Source organism: Macaca thibetana, chromosome 20 (genome assembly GCF_024542745.1).
Source record: "Macaca thibetana thibetana isolate TM-01 chromosome 20, ASM2454274v1, whole genome shotgun sequence".
Classification (NCBI taxonomy): Eukaryota; Metazoa; Chordata; class Mammalia; order Primates; family Cercopithecidae; genus Macaca; species Macaca thibetana.
In genome coordinates this window covers 65,958,318-65,979,325 of record NC_065597.1, presented here as the reverse complement: position 1 = coordinate 65,979,325, position 21,008 = coordinate 65,958,318, and the positions used below count along the sequence as shown (strand labels likewise).

General features: G+C 42.1%; 1 protein-coding gene across 2 annotated transcripts in view; it reads right to left on the bottom strand.

The window, feature by feature from the left end:
- Positions 1 to 18,501: 18,501 nt before the first annotated feature.
- Positions 18,502 to 21,008, bottom strand: part of GRIN2A (glutamate ionotropic receptor NMDA type subunit 2A) — a 421,161-nt gene continuing 418,654 nt past the window's right edge. Inside the window, exons 13-14 of one of the 2 annotated variants that reach the window (XM_050774166.1) lie at positions 19,581 to 20,757; positions 18,502 to 19,237 (exon numbers count right to left, since the gene is read on the bottom strand). In XM_050774166.1, the coding sequence (XP_050630123.1) occupies positions 19,164 to 19,237; positions 19,581 to 20,757 (1,251 nt within the window). In that variant the 3' untranslated portion in view covers positions 18,502 to 19,163. Of the gene's footprint in view, positions 20,758 to 21,008 lie in introns of both variants that reach the window. The other variant, XM_050774165.1, reaches the window with a different exon arrangement.

Here is a 21,008-nt window from a genome sequence, read left to right as displayed (position 1 = left end):
GAAATAGTTGAGCCACCTTGGGTTAGTGAGTTTGGGCATACTTGGCCCTTTTCTGCACTCAGCTCTTTCTGTATATACAGTGTTTTTAAAACAGAGCCACACATTCTTTGAGATGCTTCCCATTAAGAGGTGAAACTTAATTCCTTCTCCTTGAGTGTGGGCTGGAGTTAGTAACTCACTTGACTAGAATATAATGAAAGAGCAAATAGTTCACTTCTGAGACTGTTATAAAAGGTATTGTAGATTTTTTTTCTCTCTCTCTCATCACTTACTTTTCCTAGACAAGCCAGATGTCATGTGCTTAGCACTCTCAAGCAGCCCTATGGAGATGCCCACATGGTGAAGATCTGAGCCCTCCAGCCAACAGCCAGAAAGGAACTGGGGCCTCCTTCCAACAGCTTTGAGAGTGAGTTTGGAGGCAGATCCTCCAGCCCCAATTAAACCTTCAGATGACTGCAGCCCTAGTCAACCTATATATAACCAATTATATATATTGAATATAACCTAATGAGAGACCCTTAGCCAGACCACCCAAAGAAGCTGCTTTAAAATTCCTGACCCACTTTAAGATAATAAGCATTTGTTGTTTGAAGCTAAGTTTTGGGAAAATTTGTCTTTTCATTGTGCTTGGTGATAGGAAAGACAAAATGGGACCTGGGTGCTGTCTAATGAGGGATGACTATCTCTTCATTCTTTTTTTTCTTTTTTTTTTTTTGAGACAGAGTCTTGCTCTGTTGCCGAGGCTGGAGTGCATTGGCGTGATCTTGGCTCACTGCAACCTCCGCCTCCCAGGTTCAAGCAATTCTCTGCCTCAGCTTCCCCAGTAGCTGGAATTAAAGGGGTCCCCCATCATCATACCTGGCTAATTTTTATATTTTTAGTAGAGATGGGATTTCACCATCTTGGCCAGGCTGGTCTTGAACTCCTGACCACGTGATCCACCTGCCTCAGCCTCCCAAAATGCTGGGATTAAAGGCATGAGCCACCGCGCCCGGCCGACTGTCTCTTCATTCTATCTCTTGTTGCACCTTCCTCTTCCTTGGCTCTTGTTTGCATTAGAGGCTCCAAGCAATCATAAGTAACAGGAGCCCTGAGTACATACAATGTCACCAGCTCCTGGGATCCCAGCCCTAGAAGAGTGATCGGGACTTCTTGTTGACTTTGGAAGAAATGGAAGAGGAGGCGGCTACTTTTCAGAGGGCAGGCCTGCCTGCAGTACTGCTGAGTTAAGAAGGGCAAGGCTGCTGTTTTTTCCTCAGGCAAGAAGAGAGACAGAGAGAAACGCAAGAGAAAGAAGACTTCTGAGACACTGTAGCATGTCAGTGGGAGGTGGAGAATGGAAGAGAGTTGGACACTTCTTTAAGGGAAAGTAAAGAATTTCAAATAGAAAGTCACAGCATGGTCTGTTCCTGGCTTCTGCCAGCCTGTACGCTGTATGGAATTTTTTATCAAGCCAGAGTGCAGAAGGTTTTGCACATATGTCCTCAGAACTTTTAGCACCTTGGAGATTCCAGGAGTAAAAAATATGTGCTTCTTTTCTAACTGCTGTCTAAGAGATTGGTAATGAAGGTTTTGCACATACCTTTCTGGAAACTTCAGAACCCACGAAAGCACAGAATTGGAACCTGTGGCCACTTTTCCATCTACTTGAGAGAGCGACCTGAGTATGACCTCTAATTCATGGAAAATTCTCACCTTTGTGAAAAGACAGTCCCTAGGATTTCCAGGCACTAGAAGTTGCCTGGAAGGTAACTTCCAGGAAGTAAGTTATTGTTTCTGTGGACATAACCTGAACACAACTACTACGTTTCGGAACTAAAAAAAATTACAAAAGGAATTATCTTTTGTACTGTATAGTAATAATCCCTCTGTACAACCTCATGAAGCAGTCAGAAGTGGGGTAAATATCCTCATTTTACAGACATGCATGAGAAGAGTTGGAGAAGTCGAGTGACTGGACTAGAGTCACACAGCTAGGATGTGGAGAAGAACCCAGGATTCCTGGCTCTTCTTTCTGCTGCTTGTTTATTTTAAAATATGTATTGAGACCTTACAGTGTACAAGGGATTAGGGACCCAGGACAGTTTCTGCCTGCACTCTATTGGAATCTAGGTAACATTGAACATGGCAGTAAAGGTACAAGATGATGGATGTAGAGTCCAACTGACATGCGTTCACCTCCCAACCTCAGCTTCACAATGACCACCTGATCCTATTGCCTTAAGGATGTCATTTCGACTCTCCTTGGTTTCCTCATATGTAACGTGGCTGGGCATGGTGGCTCATGCCTGTAATCCCAGCACTTTGGGAGACTGAAGCAGGAGGATCACTTGAGCCCAGGTGTTCAAGATCAGCCTGGGCAACACGGCGAGACCCCATCTCTACAAAAAATAAGAAAGTAGTCGAGTGCAGTGGCACATGCCTGTAGTCTCAGCTACTCGGGAGGCTGAGGCAGGAGTAGTGCTTAAGCCCAGAGGTTCGAGGCTGCAATGAGCTGTGATTGTGCCACTGCTACGTGGACAACAGAAAGACCTGGTTTTATTTTTACTCAAAAAATAAAAGAAAATAAAATGGGGATTATAATCCTTGCTGCAAAGGAGTGCTCCAAGGATATTTTTAAGGGTTCTTTTTAAGGGGGGTAGTTTAATGAACTTTGACAAATTTTGTCAGAACTCTAAGAAAAAAAGATAAATGACCCCAAAAACTCTATTATCAGCAGAAGACTACAGGATCTTGCACGATAAAACTTTCTTTAGCTTTATCCTCGGAATTACTGCACATTTGACTGGGAAATGAAAGCTTTTCCCTCTCACAGGACCAGAACTGTCTGTTAATTAAATTTGCTCAGCTGTATGGCCATTTGGCTTTAGACAGCAGAATCTTGGGGGACAAAAAAAGAATCAAGCCATCCTACATAGCCACATCACTGGCAGAAGCACATGTCTCAAGTCCCAAGTATAAATCACCTCCCAATTAGGAAATAATTATGGCCCCAAATGGGGCTACATGGGTGTTAAGGCATCCCACAAATTGCTGATTAGTTTCATAGTAGCAATAGTATTTAGTGCCACTTCAGTTAATAGAAAAATGTGTTGAAAATGGCCCATCTTCAGCTGCTCCAAAGAAAAAGCTGAGGTTAAGGAGAAGCTCAGAAGACAGGGAATGACACAAGAAAAAAGAAAAGCCTTTGTCCATTTCCTTGAAGGAGGTACTGTGCTGTAAAGAGTTCAAGGGCCGGGCACGGTGGCTCATGCCTGTAATCCTAGCCCTTTGGGAGGCTGAGGCTGGTAGGTCACTGAGGTCAGAAGTTTGAGACCAGCCTGGCCAACATGGAGAAAGCCCCTTCTCTACCACAAATACAAGAATTAGCTGGGTGTGGTGGTACACGCCTGTAGTCTCAACTACTCGGGAGGCTGAGGTATGAGAATCGCTTGAACCCAGGAAGCGGAGGTTGCAGTGAGCCAGATTGTGCCACTGCACTCCAGTCTGGGTGACAGAGCTAGACTCCATCTTAAAAAAAAAAAAAAAAAAAGTTTAGGGGGTGGTTTGGGGTATGGAGTCAGACCATCTGGGTTGAGGCCTCCTTTCTCTGCTGCATATCAATTCAGTGATCTGGGCTGGGTCACTTTTATCTCTGAGTCTCAATTTCCTTATCTGTTACATGGAAGTGAATAAAAATTGCAATATAACCTGCCTCACAGGGCTCTTTTCTACAGCAACATAGAACAGCACACAAATAGTTGCCATTGTGTTCTTCTGATCCTCATACCTTATAGATTACTTATTTTGGGATCAAATAAGTGTGTTCTTGTGCATGATGACATTTGCTTCATGATATAATTGATCTGTTGGCCCTGTGGTAGACACACAGGTTGTAGTTTGAAGTGCGTTGAATCAGGAAAGAGTCTTGAACCTGAGCTTTTGTTTGGTTGGAAGAATTTAATATTACGATGTTTGTGAACCTGGCTCAGACTGGTACATAGTAAGGATTCAAGAAATGTTGATTTTCTTTACCCATCTCAGCACTTGGTGCCAGATTCAACCATGAAGTCTTGATTGCTAAGATCTGAGTGAGCTTAAATGACATATACCCTTTCTCCCAGCCTCAGTTTCCTCATCTCTAATGAGAGGGGATGAGAGGGGACAGAATTCATTACAGTCTGGGCCAGGCAGAAAAATAAGAAAGGGGGTTCCTGGATACCATGTGTCTTCTCATTATTTCATAACCCTTATAAAACCATCCATCTCTGTGAGAGTCTGAGGCTCCTAAACCTAAAAAGATTTTGAGACCTATGCCTGAGGCACTGTTTACTCCACTCTCTTTAAGGACCACAAACCCTGATTCTTAGGGACCCCCACCTGATTGTTACTCACCTGAGCTCTATCTACATGATCTTCCAACAAATCAGCATTTCTGGAAGTTACATCTCTGCCCCAGACAAACTTTCCTAGATCAAATCTTCCCATGGGTGAAGCTATTTGCCACACAGTGCAAATGACAGTCTATCCCTTTCCCGCCCTTACCATGAACACAAGGGCAATGCCCCACTAGAAACTCTCCTCAAGGGTTTTCTCCACTCCTTCAGGTTAGGTCAGACTTAGAGAAGGGTCTACTGCAAGGGCTTGGGTCTTCTGCAGCCTCAGGGAAGACGGTCTGCCTTGTTGAGGCAGAAGGAAGGCAGTGACTTCTTCAGACTAGAGCAGCCACCATTTCTTCCCAGAAGGCTGTGGGACTTGGCAGCCATTTGGGGGCTCCTGAAGAGGAAATCCCTAGCCTTACCCGACTGTGAGGAGGCTGCAATCTAGCCCAGGCCCCAAGAAGAAGAGTCTCTATGCGAAGCCACCATCGTCTTAAAGATTCAGAAGTGACCACTAGACTGTAATCTACCAAAGAATGGGCCTTTGTACAGAGTAAGTACACGGTGCGTGTGTGGATTTTGAGAGAACGAGAGACTTGCTTTTTCCCCTAGTTACATTGCCTCTCAGAAAACAGAGAGAGTTTTGGTTGCCAGAGCCAGGTATTGCGGTCTTATATGTGACTTTCTGAACTCTGTTACTATTTCAGCGGGGTCCCTATGAACCCTTTTGTATGTGTCCCGGGTTCACAGGGGTTGGTATATAAGGCATCCTTCATAAACTGCCCTTTGAATATCCTTGGGAAGGTTAAAGAGATTAGGGGAAAAATGGAGGAGATGTGAAGGATATTTTCAACCCCTCATTGAGAATATACTTTTAGTTATATATTTAGTTTTAATTCTGAAGGAAAAAGTGTACCTTGCCATATGAGAAGTGCCCAAGAGCAAGGTGGGATGAGCTAGGAGGCTAGGAACTACTTGTCCTAATCAATGGCATTCTATTCACCCACCCTTCATGCATTCCTACTTTCATCCATTTAGCCACATATCCATCTAGTCATATACTTACCCTTTCCCTCTCTCTGTCCACTCATTCATCCAACCAATTTTTCATCCATCAACTGTTACTTATTGATCCATTCATTCATTTGTTCATGCAACATTTACTGGATACCCACCATGTATCAGACACTGCTGGTGCTTGAACAGTGAATGAGATACATCAAGTCACTATACTTATTGCGTGAAGACGTACAATGAACAAATACACACAAATATATGATAAAATTACAGATAGTGTTAAGTGCTATAAGGACAAAGTATGCTATGGGAACAGAGAGTGATGGGGGAGATTCTATTTAAGATAGTGTGGCCAGATTGGGCACAGTGACTCATACCTGTAATCTCAGCACTTTGGGAGATGGGAGGATCACCTGAGCTCAGGAGTTCGAGACCAGCCTGGGCAACATAGCGAGGCCTCATCTCTACTAAAACTTAAAAAAAAAAAAAAAAAAAGGTGTGGTGATGCATGCCTGTAGTCCCAGCTACTCAGGAGGCTGAAGTGGGAGGATCGCTTGAGCCCGGGAGTTCGAGGCTGTAGTGAGCTCTGATCATGCCACTGCACTCCAGCCTGGGTGATAGAGTGAGACCCTGTATCAAAAAAAAAAAAAAAAAAGTGTAGTCAGACAGTGCCTTCCTGAGATGACATTTAAACAGACCTTTAGGTATAATAAAGGAGGAAAGCACAGAAATATCTAGGGGTAGAGTTACAGGGAGAGGCAGTTGCAAGTACCAAGACCCTGAATTACCTCTGTTTGAAGTGAGAGAAGTTCGGTGTGGCTGGATCTTAATGAGTGTGGTGCAGAACAGTAGTAGACAAGATGGAAGATGAGGCAGACCAGTTGGCACCCTAAGGTCATAGGGAAGAATTTGGATTTTATTCTGATTGTGATGGAAAGATACTAAAGGCCTGAGAACAGATGAATCATATTATCTAATTGATGTTTTTAAAAGATTGCCCTGTCTTCTGTCTGGAGAATGGATAAGAAGGAAGCCAGGGGAGAGGCCGGCAGATGGGTTAGAAAGCTGTTGCAGTAGTATAAATCAGAGATGATGGACTGGAGTGACGGGGAAGGAGTGATGAGAAATAGATGGGTCTTGAATGTATTTTAAAGGTCATGAAGGCCAGACTCGGTGCCTCATTCCTGTAATCCCAGCACTTTGGGAGGCCAAGGCGGGTGGATCACTTGGGGTCAGGAGTTTGAGACCAGCCTGAACATGGTGAAACCCTGTCTCTACTAAAAATACAAAAAATTAGCCAGGTGTGGTGGTGCATGCCTGTAATCCCAGCTACTCGGGAGGCTGAGACAGAGAATTGCTTGAACTTGGGACGTGGAGGTTGCAGTGAGCCAAGATTGTGCCATTGCACTCCAGCCTGGGTGGCAGAGTGAGACTTCATCTCGTAAATAAATAAATAAATAAATAAATAAAATAAAGGTCATAAAGACACATGATTGGATGTGAAGGGGAATAGACGAGGGAAGAATCACTATACAGACATTTGGCTTGAGATATCAGGTCAATAGCCATGCAGTTTTCCAAGATGAGGAACAATGGCAGAGGACCAGATTTCTGTTGGAAGGATGGGCTGTTCACAGTACTTTTCAAGATATCTTAGGTCTTGGATGTCTTTAAGATCTCTCAATGGAAATATGGATGGGAGTATAGAGCTTATGGAGAAAGTTGAATCCGAATATAAAAATGTGGGAGTGGCATTTAAAGTCACAGGACTGAGTAAAATAAGCTAGTTAGAAGAGTACCATAAGCTGAGAACTGATTCCAAAGCACTCCATCTATTCACCACCACCAGCCATTCACTCTTTCATCTAGCTGTCCTTCTACTCATCCAAAAATGCTTAGTGTCACATGATGTACTGGGTGCTAGGATTTAAAGGTGAACAATTTTATGGCCCCTGTTTTGGAAAAGCTCACATTCTAAGGAAAAGTAGCACACCTAAAAATGTAGTAAAGCTTGATGCATTATATTATAGAGGTGCGTACATGGGGCTATGGATCGTGGAGAAATCAACTGTTAACTATGCTTCTGGAGGAAGCTTGGAAAGACTAAGAAGAGGTTTATCTTTAAAATAGACCATAAAAAAGAATTAAGCATTGATAAGGAGACCAGCATTCCAGGAAGAAAGAACAGCATCAGCAAAAACATGGGAGCATAAGAGCTCATGGTGTCCTTGAGGAAGGATGAAAATATCTTTGATTCCTTACAGCATAAGATGCATGGTAGAAAGGGGTATGGCAGGGGTTGGAATGGCTTTGTGCACTATGGCAAGGAATTGGGCTTTCCCTGTGGGCCACGGGGGACCAAGCTGAAGGTTTTAAGTTAAGGAGAGGTGGAACTAACATTGTCAGATTTGGGTTGTAGAAATGTCACTTGATCTGAAGACGGGGGTTGTCAAACCAAATTCAAATCTGGGTTTAGTAAAGAGAGACTTTATTCAAAAGGATTATTGCAGAGGGAGAAAGGGATTCTTGCAATAGAGGAAGAGGGCCTATTGCAATCGGGAGAATGCTCTGACAATAGATTTGCAAGCATCTCAGGGTTAGACAAAAGGGTTTTTCTTTTACAGGGAGGAGTAAACAAAGCTAGAAAGAACAGGGTACAGGAAAGTGAGATGAACAGGAGAGGCACAATTGGTCAGAAGGTGGATAGATGGGGCATTTAAGACTTGCCTATTCCCAGGAGGAGCTGTTAGGGAGAGGTTTTAGGCTGGCTTGGGCTGAGGTTTGGCCAGAGTTCAAGGACCTGGAGAAGGAGGGAAGCTTAACCGTTTGATTAACAAGCACTTTTGTTCCAACTGATCAGTAGGGATCAACATTTCAGTTAATCATTTATGAGGCAAAGAATAGGCATTGGGAGGGCGTGTGTCTGGCCTTGGTGTGGGTAAACAAGTGGGAGCATCTGTGAGTCTTAACTAAGTCATATAGGTAAGACTCCTGTTCTTGCTACTCCTGTTCATCTCACTTTCCTTTACCTTGTTCTTTCTAGCTTTTTTTACTTCTCCCTGTAAAAGAAAAACCCTTTTGCCTAACCCTGAAATGCTTGCAGACTTATTGTCAGAGAATTCTCCCTATTGCAATAGTTCCCCTCCCGGTATTGCAAGAATCCCCTTTCCCCTCTTGCCATAAGGGTGCTTCTTGGTAAAAGTCAACATTATCAGGGTTAAGGCTACAAGCACAGGAACTGCACAGGAAGACAAGAGCTAGGTGTGGGACAGTGGCTAAGCTTTTGGCTGAAATCCTGAAGCCAAGCCAAGAATTGTCCTGAATTCCGTGCCTCCCTCTACCCTCTCCCCTTGCCAAAGTGGGGAACTCGTTATTTCCCCTTTGTACAAACATTAAGCCTGCCTGAAACATTAGCAATTGATATGGTTGGGGTATTTGTCCCCTCCAAATCTCATGCTGAATGTGATCACCAGAAGTTGGAGGTGGGGCCTAGTGAGATATGTTTGGGTCATCGGGACGGATCCCTCATGAATGGCTTGGTGTCCACCCTATGGTAATGAGAGAGTTGTCTATTAGTTCATGAGAGAGCTGGTTGTCTAAAGGAGCCTGGCATTTCTCTCTTGCTCTCTCTCATCATGTGACACACTGGCTCCTCTTCCCTTCCGTCATGACTAAAAGTTTCCTGAGGCCTCACCAGGAGCCAAGCAGACGCGGGTGCCATGCTTGTACAGCCTGCAGAACAATGAGATAAATAAACCTCTTTTCTTTATAAATTACCCAGCCTCAGGTGTTCCTTTCTAGCAATGCAAAACAGACTAACACAGTGATGCTTACAACAGCAGCAACAATGACAACAACAAAGACCACAACTCAATTTCTCATTTTCATATCAATTGGCAGAAATTATCTTTATTAGAAAAATGAAATTTTCCTGTATTTACATTTTTACACCATATGACCGGGCACTTCTGTTGCCTCAGGAGTTATGTACATATCAGTTTGCACACACATGTCAATCCCCATTCCTTAAAACAGTTGATAACACATTGAACAAAATTAAAAGACATACTACAAGAAGACAACCATAGTATATACTTCCTCTATCATAGAAAGGTGTTAAGCAAACATGTAATTTTGTAGCTATGCTTGGAAATATTTAATACAGTTATTAGCACTTCCTCATGCAGTGGATTAAAACATGACAGATATAAACTGCTGCAGTTGATCAGTGAACATTAATTCCCAAATGAAGACCATTGCATAGAGCACACAGCTTGCTTTGAGTTCTACCATACAAGAGATCAAGTCAGTTCTGATGTGGGTTTTGGATTCTGTTTGAATGTAGCTGTGAATAGAAACCCTCTGCATATGGAGTTCAATCCTAACCATATTGGATTAAAAATGGACTCAGACATAAACCTGGATAGCCGCTTAATTCAATAACTTTCTTGCAGGCAATGACCAGCTTGTGTATTATGCAACAAGTCTTATTATTAATACATGAGTGAAAAATGAATCATTTATCCTCTTTTTCTGTCTGAGAAGGCCATTATTTATAATTTTTATGATCTAATTCTTATTCAAGCCACCAAAAAACTCACCTTATTCTTTCTGAACATTCAGCTTGAAATATATATGCTCTACATAAACACATACACATAAACATTCTGGGGTGATATAAACTATGGTGAATTCTGCCAATTAATTCAGCAGGTTTATGCTTTTAAATTTGTTTTGGCAGGGGAATGAACAAGATTAAGATTCACAGTTAAAAAACAACTGGTAAAGAAATCTTTGGGGACCCTCAGGTTTGGAAGGCACCTGAGCCACATCTAACTATGTGTGTCAAGCAGTTTTCTGCCTTTTCTATGAAAATGTTATTCTTGAACTTATATCTTAAGTAGGCAATTAGCATCCCTTCCCAGTCAAAAATTTGGGGAACATGAATGTTAAAAGTTCCACTTTCATCTTTTCATATTCATCAAAATTTTCCAAAAAGATCACCTGGATTTGGCTCAAATTAGAGGGCTTAATCTTTTGTTTTTAAACTGAAACATTTCTATAAGTGGTCATGACCCCAGAGCTGTGTCTACAAACTTAATAAAGACTTAAAAATTTTTAAAAAAATATTTTAAAAGTCAATACTGTTCATTCACTTGAATTAGCTTGACTGAGAATGGAAATAATTCAGTAAGTCTTAGATGGCTAATGTAGAAACTTTGATTGAATCCCAAAGGCTATGATTGCTTTTCATGGAAAAAAAATGACAATGTTTTCGTATTTCTGGACCTTCGCTTTTTGCTCAGTTATCAATAGTCTTTGATTTGAGCCCTTTAAAACTTGAAACAGCAAAATGTCAGATCAATGGGAGGCATTTAAAATGCTAAAGACAAACTCATGTTTGTTGGAGAACAATTAACCTTATTAATTTAAAAGGCAGCTGTGGTATTGGCTATGTTATGTTAATATCCTATTGAGGGTTCATCTTAAATCTTTCCTAAAGGTATGAAAGAGAATTAACTGGAAGAAGTCATGACCCAGGGCTAATGAAGAATGTTCTAGGATTGCAAAAATGCAAACTCATTGTTTCACTGACACAGTAAGAAAGAGAGAATTATGAGTGATAATCTCCGTTTTGTCTTCTGTGTTTCTGCGGACTGCTGACACCTTATCTGAGGAAGTTAATCTGAGGAATGACTTCATTTTAAGCAATTTAGTTCTGGTTCCCTGGAGAGTTGCATGCTTTGAAATACAACCCCCAGAGAAGAAATGCTATTGGTCAAATTGTTCTTTGGAGTGCTCCATTTCTACATAGTTCAACATTCCAAGGAGAACATTGTCATGCACTTGTAGACCCAACAACAGGATCTCCAAATAACAAATAATAATCTTTCTGTCTTAAAAAGCTTGAAAGATGAAACAGCTGAGAAATTTTTTCTCAGAGACTAGCACTTAACTTGCATTAAGTTAGCTAACCCTCCAGAGAATTCATGGAGACTCCCAGAAAGACATTTCTTCAAATCCCCTCTAGTGTCCTCATCCATCAAATGGGCCTAATGCACCCTCACCTCCCAGTAAATATAAATGCCAGGAAAGAAATGTGGCTTAGAACATGGAGAGGGGGGAATGCAGGAAAGGCAGTGTGTGCTCAGCGGCATGCCTGCAGAGTACGTTAAATACTAGGCCATTCTGGGTACCTATAAAGCCCGGTGGAAGCATTCCAATTCAACACTCTTCAGTGGGACAGAATAACCATCACTATCCTAATGCTAAGTGAGCAGCGAATTATCTCTAAGACAATTTGGAAATGAAAAAAAAAAAGACCAAGAAGGAAAACAACAACTTTTTAATAGCTGGTCCTCAAACATTCTGACTACCAAAGCTCTCCATCATTCATGCAGAAACTCTATTTCCTATTCCCTGTTCCACCTCTGAAACTCATTCCGTCTGCCTGGCAAAGATAACCAAACATAGGGATGAAATAGGAGGAACAGTCAACTTGCAAATAATATCACCTCTTTGAACATGGGTCACAATATTTAGGAGGACTTTAATGGAGGGCCACATGGCTGCGTGTGTGTGCATACCCACACACTTGAGAGCATGTACTATGTACATATGTTTAATGGAATTAGCCCTGATGTTGAGTGATAAAAAGATGAGACATTAGGAAAGAGATATTTAAGATTAGGCACATGCTAAGTAGAGAAAATAACTCCCCAGGAATTTTTTTTAAAATGCTGAGTGCAAGCATATGAAAGGGAGACACAAACAGTGTTCAAGTCTCAGAAGGAACTATGAACAGAGGTGAGATCCCCAGAAATTCTCAATACACCCAAATCAGGCAATGAGGGGTACGACCCTAACAAACTTCTCTGTCACAGAGGCTGACACTCAAGGGTATAAGCCCAGGAACCTCAAAAGAGCAGACCTCTCTTTCTGACTTCTATTCTGATCTCCCTGAAGGAGACCAGGCACTTTGAGAATATATCTAACATTAGAGATTTACTAATTCTAGTTACTGATGAGGCTGAGAAAAACCTGAGCCTCAGTTTCCTTATCTGTAAAATGGGAGCAATCATATTTATATCTTAAGGTTATTTTGAGGATCACATTCTAGGATATGCCTAGAATACTGCCTACACTCAATTTAGATATATTTTGATATTCTCAAATTCAGGTGCAGATCCATGGCAAGTACTTGCGATAAGCAGAAAATATAACATCCCAAGAATGCATAGAATGGGATGGACAGAGTGACAAAAGCTCCCTCTCCACCTCGCCATCCTTCCTGAAATACACCTATATTCCTTTCCCCATCTCTTTGCCCCATTTTCTCTCTAGGGAACCTGATGCTTTCTCTTTTGTCAGCCACAACAGTAGGCACTTGGAACTCGATAAAGAATTCTCCCTCCACCCTTCCCTGATACCTTCATACCCTGGTCTATCAAAAGGGTTCTTCAAACGTCAAAAACAAAACCAAACAAAAAAGCTTTAGGGAAATGCTTCATCTTTTTACATCATGGTCTATTTTCTAATCCTTTGGGGAATTTTTTTAAACCTTTTCTTGAGGCACATGTCATAACACAAGGCTGGGAGGAGGCATGATTTGGGAAGGATTGGAGAACTGGCTGGAACCAGACCCAAGCCTTCCTGTGCAAAATTGTAGGAGTGTGAGTGTGTTCACCTGGTTAGCCGCTCCTGGGTCTCCTAAGCACGTTATTTGAAGATTAAAATAAATCAAGTGCATTTCCAGGAGCACTAACTCTATTCTCCAGAGTTACTTAAAGGTTTAGGGAAGGACTTTAAAAAAAAAAAAGTATGCTCCTAGAATCAGATTTTTTTTTTCCTGGCTCATTTCTAATTTTTGCTGTTTAGTCTCTGTTTGCATTTCACGGGTCCTTGGTTATCATTTGGATTAGAGAACTGAACTTCTAAACCATAAGCTACTTATGGGAAGAGACTGTATTTTCTGTTTATTTTGCATCCCCTCCCCCACAATCCCAAACTGGCTTTCAAAGTGAAGTGGACATTCAGTGAAATCCTATTAGCTGGTCAGTGTGCTTGGTTCTTCCTCAGTGCATGGTACATAGAACTCAATTATTTCAACGGTTACTACCAGCCTTTTATCTCAGTTTGAGGTTTTAAACAATATCCCTGTTGATTCTTCCTAAGGAGACAGTCTCTGAAAAAAGTTTTCTCTCTTCTAGAACTTTAAGACAGGGATTGTGAGGGAGTTTAAAGGAAAACAAAATTCAAAGAAGCATGGGAGCATGGGTAGGTCTTTCTAGGGCAAGAGGTGAAAAAAAAGAAAAAAAAAAAAAAAAAAAAAAAAAAAAAAGCCAGGGCAGCTTTACGGGGATCTCTGGCTCTTATTCCGGAAGTAGTCAGGAGTGTCCCCTAGAAAGAAACCTAGAAATAAGTCAGCCCGGTCAGAGAACCGAGCCGGAAATTGAACCATGTCTTGGATCTAATCCTCTCTCTGATACTCTAACTTGATGATCTTAAACAGGCAACTGCCCATTTGTAAACTTCATTTTCTCATCTCTCCTCCCCTTCTCCTAACTTTTGGTGTGGTTCTACAAACTCTCTTTTTCTAAGACCCTTCTGGGCAGGCACTTCTAGCTAATACTATACTGAAAGCACTGCTGGGCACAGAAGGAGTGCAGGTGAGGAAAGAGGATAAAGTATTTAAATAGGAAATCTATGCCCTTTGACATGTTTAAGGAAATTCACACACAAGTCCATATCAGCATTGTCTTCAGAAGCAAATGCGAGCAGAATAGATTCTATACCCCTCATCCCAGAGTTTTGTTTTTCAAAGAAGGGGCCAAGAACACCAACACCCAAATTCTACTTAAGCTCTGTCATCCTCCCTACAACTGAGATTAAAAAAATACAGTGCCCTCTCTACAGAAATATCCTCCCATAAAAATAACCAGAATGGGTTTTCCATGTGTTAATACCATCATCACCATTTAATTTTTAACATAAACTTTACAACATGTACAATTTTATTTGGATAATACACTTATGTGTGAATGGTAGAAATCAAGCATGTATATTATATACATGTGTACACAAGCAGTTGTATTCACAGGATAAGTGCATTTTATCATCTCTGATCCATATCAAGTGGCAAGCTGACCTCATCTGATACAATTAGGTATGAACACAGTACAATATGTAGGGATTGAATGGGAAACAGTAACTGCATACTGGGAGAACTTTTCAAGTATAGACCCCACATCACTTTCAACCCTGTTCACCAAAAAGAGATGGGGTATCTGGAAAGGTCTAATTGTGTCTCCAGTGAAAATAAACAGTACTTTTGGAAGGCAAATTGCCTTTACATAGAACCCTTCACTCATTAAATATCAACCAACACATTTAGCTTCCACCTACTCGAACTTCTTTTTCTTTGAGTCCAATTATGTCTACTATAGCCGTGGTTAATACAAACAGGCTCCATTTCAGAAACAACGCATGTCCCCTTTTCAAGGATTCATGCACGACAGCAATGCACAAAGAAACAGTACAGGAATGTGCATAATGTTAACGAATATATCGAGCTCCTCTGTAAGGTATTTTAGATTTTTCAAATTAGTGTTTATTTAGGTCTTAAACCGCAAGGGATTTCAGTACAAGGTACTTATTTATATGACAACTGATTATTAAAGCTGCACTTTTTAGATTTAAAGGAGATAAATTTTTAATCACCATTTAATTAACATCAACATTTTTTTTCTTTTTCATTAGCAATTCTATTTGCAAATAATTCAGGGCATTTGTCATTTCCTGAGAAGGATGCAGAATATTAAATACACATCAGTGGTTGACATATCAAATAGAATAAACAATGTGTGACTATATGACAGCCGTGGATCTTTTGACTAATTAACTGCTTTGGCTACAGTCCCATTTAAGTGAAACTATTTCATTTGTAAACAAGGTGTAATTTTCTTTTTCTTCTCCCCAGAAAATAAGCGTGAAATGATGTGACAGATTTTGCTGCAATGGGTGAATTTTAATGCTTTCACTAGAAAAGCTAAATACGAAGACGCTCTGGCACCCTGTGAATCAGGGAAGAGAAAATCAAGAGTAATCCGTGGATACCCCGTCATGGTGCTGGGCAGACAGATAAATAATGCAGAGAGATTTGCAGAGGACATAACAGTAATGTGTGGTGAGATTATAATCCTGCATATCTCCCTGGCAGAAAGATAGACCCATAGGGACTTGCCAGCTCAGAGCATTGAAACCATAAGCGGCCTAAGAACCTGCAGATGTAAGGATGATGAAACTCATTTTCCAGAAGCACAAAGGTTTCTCAAGTACAGTTCATGCTCTAGAAGACTCTCTTACCCAGAGTATTTTAAACTGGTTGCATGTGCATGCTATTACCCTTGGACAGAGACCCAACCATTTGCATTCAAGTGTACCTCTCTGAGGACCTGTTGGGTCCTTCTCAAGTGGAAAAAACCAATTAGAATTAACAAGATATCATTATGGATGCCAGTTCTGACTTAAGCCAGCTGAAACTCAGGCATTTGTGTTCAGAGATTTGGACTCCTTGCCATCCACAAATCTAAGACCTCAGAGCTGGGATATGTTACAGGAATCTTCTGTGATGGATCTATAGTCTAGGGCTTCCTATTTAATTCTTGTTACTTCTCATACTGTGGTTTCCATTCACCACTGGACGTTACATTCCCAATATTCTTTTTGCAAAAACTGAACTTAGATGACTTTTGAATAACTCTGCATCTTTTCCTTAGAAATTGACCATCTGATCAGTAGTTGATTTTTTTTTTTTCTTTGCTTGGGATCATCACATTGAAGAGTCAATGAATTAGTAGAGAAGGGAAACCATAAACTTTGTGCAGCATAAAATTTCTGATTATTTATTTAAAGAAAACACTTTGGGTAGTAAAAAGGATATAGATTTTTTTTGCAACATTACTGTTGATTATTCCAAAGGCCACATTTTCAGTTTCTTTATCCAGAGATGTATGTATGGGGTTAATAGCAGAAATAATGCTGCTATTAGGGGAAGGCTTTTTGACCGATTAAGTCAGTGCAAGTATAACTCTCAGTCTCCCTAGAGGTCTCTGTGGCATTTGGCAGCCCTCTGGGTTTAGAAGACACCAGACGAAGACAGAAAGCCTCTTTGGCTTGACAACAAATCACTCTTCTGTGTTCTGGAGAGGCTTTTAAATTCATTCGTGTCAAAACATCCCAGACTTGTGAGGAAATGGAGGTGATCCTTGCTGGGGTGGATAAAGGTTTGGAACGCAGTGGAAGGGCAAAAGGTAGAAAGGGCTAAAAGGCCACACAGTCATGGAAATTCAGATTTAGGATCAGAAGTTGGGATGACTATTCCAGGCCCTTTGATCCAGGCTTCTCCATGGCTGGGTCTTGGGACAGCAGAGATACAGCAGCCGGGAAATAAAATATCATTTTCAAGCATATGCATCCCCAAGACCTAGTCAGCCCCTTCTGCCTTTCAAAAATGAAGGGAAGCTCCTCTCACCCACTGCCTCCCTCTGTTCTCTACCACTGACCCTGAAATTTATTGCAACCACTTTTCGTCATTATAGGAACACTGCAGGTCAGGCGCACTTTCCCAAAGATGGAGCTATTCCATGCATCCTTGAGCTTTAAGAGAATCATTCCTGGCACTTGCCCACATGCAAGAAAATAATACTTACAAAACAGAATGCACACCATGAGGAGAAGAAACGGGATAATTTTTCAACCTGCCACTTTCTCCCTTTCTTCAAGAACGTAAAGCAGAATGCAGGAGGAAACCAGGAAATGGTCAGGCGAGTCTACATTAGCTTAGTGTTTCCGTAGCATGGCCCGAAACAGACTGAGGTCTTCTGCAAACACTGATGGCTAGTTATCCCAAATACATCAAAAATTCTCATATATATGAAATACACTAATTAACAGAGTAGAACTATATAAAAGGTTTAGTTAATATTATTTGCTGGTTTTATGGTATTTAATTTTTAAACTAGAAAATCCTGATCTGATAAAGTGTCATAACATAGCAACTATCTTGTCGGGGGCACTTTTTTTTTTTTTTTTTTTTTTTTTTTTTTTTGTGGCAGGCACTGTGCTAACAGGCTCCCCATGCATAAGTATTCCCCTGTCTGCCTCTAACTTAAAATAAAATGGGTATCATTTCATGTCATATATGCACAGGTTTGAGTAGAATAAGAATGGGATAATGCAGGTGATTCAGAAATGACAAATGCTTTGAGGAATTTTTCCTACATCTCTGTTGGTGCTATGAAGTGGTTTGCCACCAACAGAGAGAATAACTCGGGAGAAATCACTTGTCTCACTAAAGTCTATATCCACAGTTTGGAGGATGCTCAGGGTAGATCCAAGAGTGTTTCGTGTTTTGAAGGCTTTTCATTTGAGGAGCTTGGGGTGGAAGTGAGTGTCCAACAGAATTTCTGTATGTGAAGGAAGATAAACCTAAAACCATGCTAGCCTTCGGCAGACAGATGGCATTGTACTTCTTACAGAGCACAGTACACATACGGCTGTTGGTGCATGTCACCACATTCACAACTCTGGGACGAGCAATACACAGCTAATTGGACACCACCATGGCTGTTTGGAAACGGAACGAGTTATGGTTACTCTGGGAGGGAAGGGGCAACAGATACTATACAACCCTGAGTCATCACCAGAAGGGAGGAAATGCAAACTTACGTACATAGGCGTCTTCGGGATAAACTACAATGGCCACTGTGTCACAGACAGAAGATCCACACTTAGATCTCGAAGACATAAATGTGTTAGTTTATGCAGCTCTGAACAAGACCATCGAAGCCGAGGGTGAGAGAAACACACATCAACATCCAAAGAGATTCCTGTAGCTCTCTCCACCTGAGGGTCCCTCGGGCCTTTGGCTCCAGATGTGTCTTGGAAATGAACTATAATGAAGGTAGCATAGTCACCACGAACACACTGATTTGCTATTCTTTGGGGGAGCCTGGAGTTCTTGGGGTGAGCCTGGGCTGTGATGGAAGGCATAACGAGAAAGCTGAAACTGTTACGAGCCACACTTCCTAATCTCTTGCACATGTCAATCTCACTACAGTGCAGATGCATTCTTAACTGTTTTTATTTTGTCTGTGTCAGGTTTACATGCATACCATATTGCTTATTCTGAATTAGAGAAACCATTAGGCATTTCTGATGAGAAAATTACATGGTGGACTGACCTTAATGGAATTTGGAATATAGGAAATCATAACATCACCATTAGCATCCAATGCATCATTATTGCCATCATACCCAGTAGGCATGTCCCGGAGACTTGCCCTTATGTAGTTAGTTATTTTTGGTTAAGGACTCACCATGCTCAGCACACACCTCACAAGATTCCTTGAGTGGAAAATTATGGCATGAAGCCATGTGCAAAAGAGCCAACAACAACAAAAAAATACCTCCCTACATCTTCTTTCTCTTAGCAGGGCACTATTGGACGTCCAACATTTACCCTCCAGAACGTTGGCCATTACGTATGTTTCCCTATAGATAAAACATTAATGGAAGATTTTTAAACATCAGATTCCATACTAGGCATTTTCTTGTACACACGTCTATTGCTGCAGGAATTTAAAACCCTGGGGGTAGAGTACATATTATTCTTATTTGCAGCATAAGGCATAACATGCTCCGAAATATACACATCATTGTGGCCCCGACTGTCCCTGGAACAGTACGATGCCGTTGACCTCAAGGACGACCGAAGATAGCTGTCATTCACCGCCTGGGATGGCAACGAGTGTTTGTAAGGGTCCGAGGGGCATCTCCCAATAACCAAGCGTTGGTCATCCCTGTGGGAGTGGAGGAAAGGGTTATCGGAGGTGTGGTCTGGCAAGAGAGACTTGCTCCTCTTGCTGTCCTCCAGACCTTGGGGGAAAAGGGAGCTTTTGTTCCCCGAGAGTTTGCTTGAGGGGACACTAAACAGGCTGCCGTAAAAATTTCCCTCCAGAAGCCGTTCCCTGTCCTTGAGGCTTATGCTCCGGGAGGGCCTGCTAAGGTCTAGCTCCCTAGGTTTGTCGACAATGTTATCGTAGGAATGCTGACGGCTAATCCTTAGCTTGTTCTTTTGTAATTGAAGGGCATTGTTCTGTGCCCAGTCCTGCTGGTAGACCTGCTCCCGGGTGGCTGGGTTACCTGTCTCCTGAAGCATCTGGTCTTCGTCGATGTCATAGAGGTTCCCCATCCGCAGGCAGGCATCGCACTTGAAGGGGGACCTCATGGTGAAGTGGCCTGAATAGGTGGGCAGGTTGGAAAGGCAGCTTCTGCAGTGCGTGGAGTTCTGCCGGTATCGCTCGCTGGTCTCGCTGTGTGGGGAACCCTTGTCTTTCAAGGTGAAGTGCTTGGAGTAGAGTTTATACTGCTCGGTGTCGGGAAGCCCCTCTTCATTATGCAAGGGCTTCCGGTTCATTGGCAGTGTGGAGTCGCCCTTGCGGAAGTTTTCACTGTGATCCTGGTAGGGGTCTGGGAAGTCCACGTTCTCGGGCAGGGTCACATTTTCAACAAACTGGGGTGGATCTAAGTGAAAACCAGGCTCCTTCTCACCATCAATAGTGTAGATCTTGTCTCTCGGGGAGCTTGATTTGGTTTTCAGGTAGGTGCGCTCGACCTCGCTACAGTCCTTGGGGTATTTGGAGGCCACTGACCTTTTAAAGTTGTCCTTGGTTTTGTGGTTCTTACTGTTGTCAGGTTCCCTGTGGCACGTGGCCCGATTTGACGTTTCTGAAACGTCAGAATGGGCCATCTCTTCTGGAAGATACCTAGGGCTCTTTAGGGAGTGGGTCCTATTCTCCGCTGTTCCCTCATCCCTCTGGGAGACTGGATTCTGGGATAGTGAATCCTGGCGTATGGAATCCATGGATTTCTTCCAAAGTTGCCGGGGTCTAGAGTTCACTTTGGATTCTGTGCTCACAGCCACCTCCACCGTGTTAGGGTTGGACTCATTGAGAGTGAGAGGATGTTGTCCCTGGAATACGTAGTTATTGAGGTTATCCTTGTGCCGGTTGGCCACAAATGTCTGGAGTTCGTTCATGTTGTCTCCAAAAATGCTCTCTTTCCCCTGAAAGGACCTGTTGTCCGAGTACATCATATTCCCCTTATCTGAAACCATGTCCATGATGAGGGAACCTCTTTGGATGAAGTCAGCAGCTCTTTTGGGTGAGTCCATTCTTGAGGAGTTCATGTTGGACATGTTGGAAATGTTTTTGGCTGACCGGAGGAGTTTTAACATGTTGCTCTGGGATCCTGTCAGATTGAAGTCTGGAGACTTCTTCTTTTCTTCAATGTGCACTCCATGAATGCAGCTGTAGATGCCCTGTAGGGGAGTAACATAAAGCACCATCAGCAGCAGCAGCAGTGAATGTGAAACCACTTTGCACTTGAACTTTACCTGAAAAGGTGAGATTTGTACTTCTTGCAGGAGCCCTGGAGAAACAGCGAAATTCAGTCTGAATCCTGATAATGTATCTTAAAGGTTTGAGACAAGTTGCAAAGCATAGGGTTTACCTTACTGCTCTGGTTCAAGATTAGCTGACACCTTTGCAAAAAGTCACACATGGAGTTTGA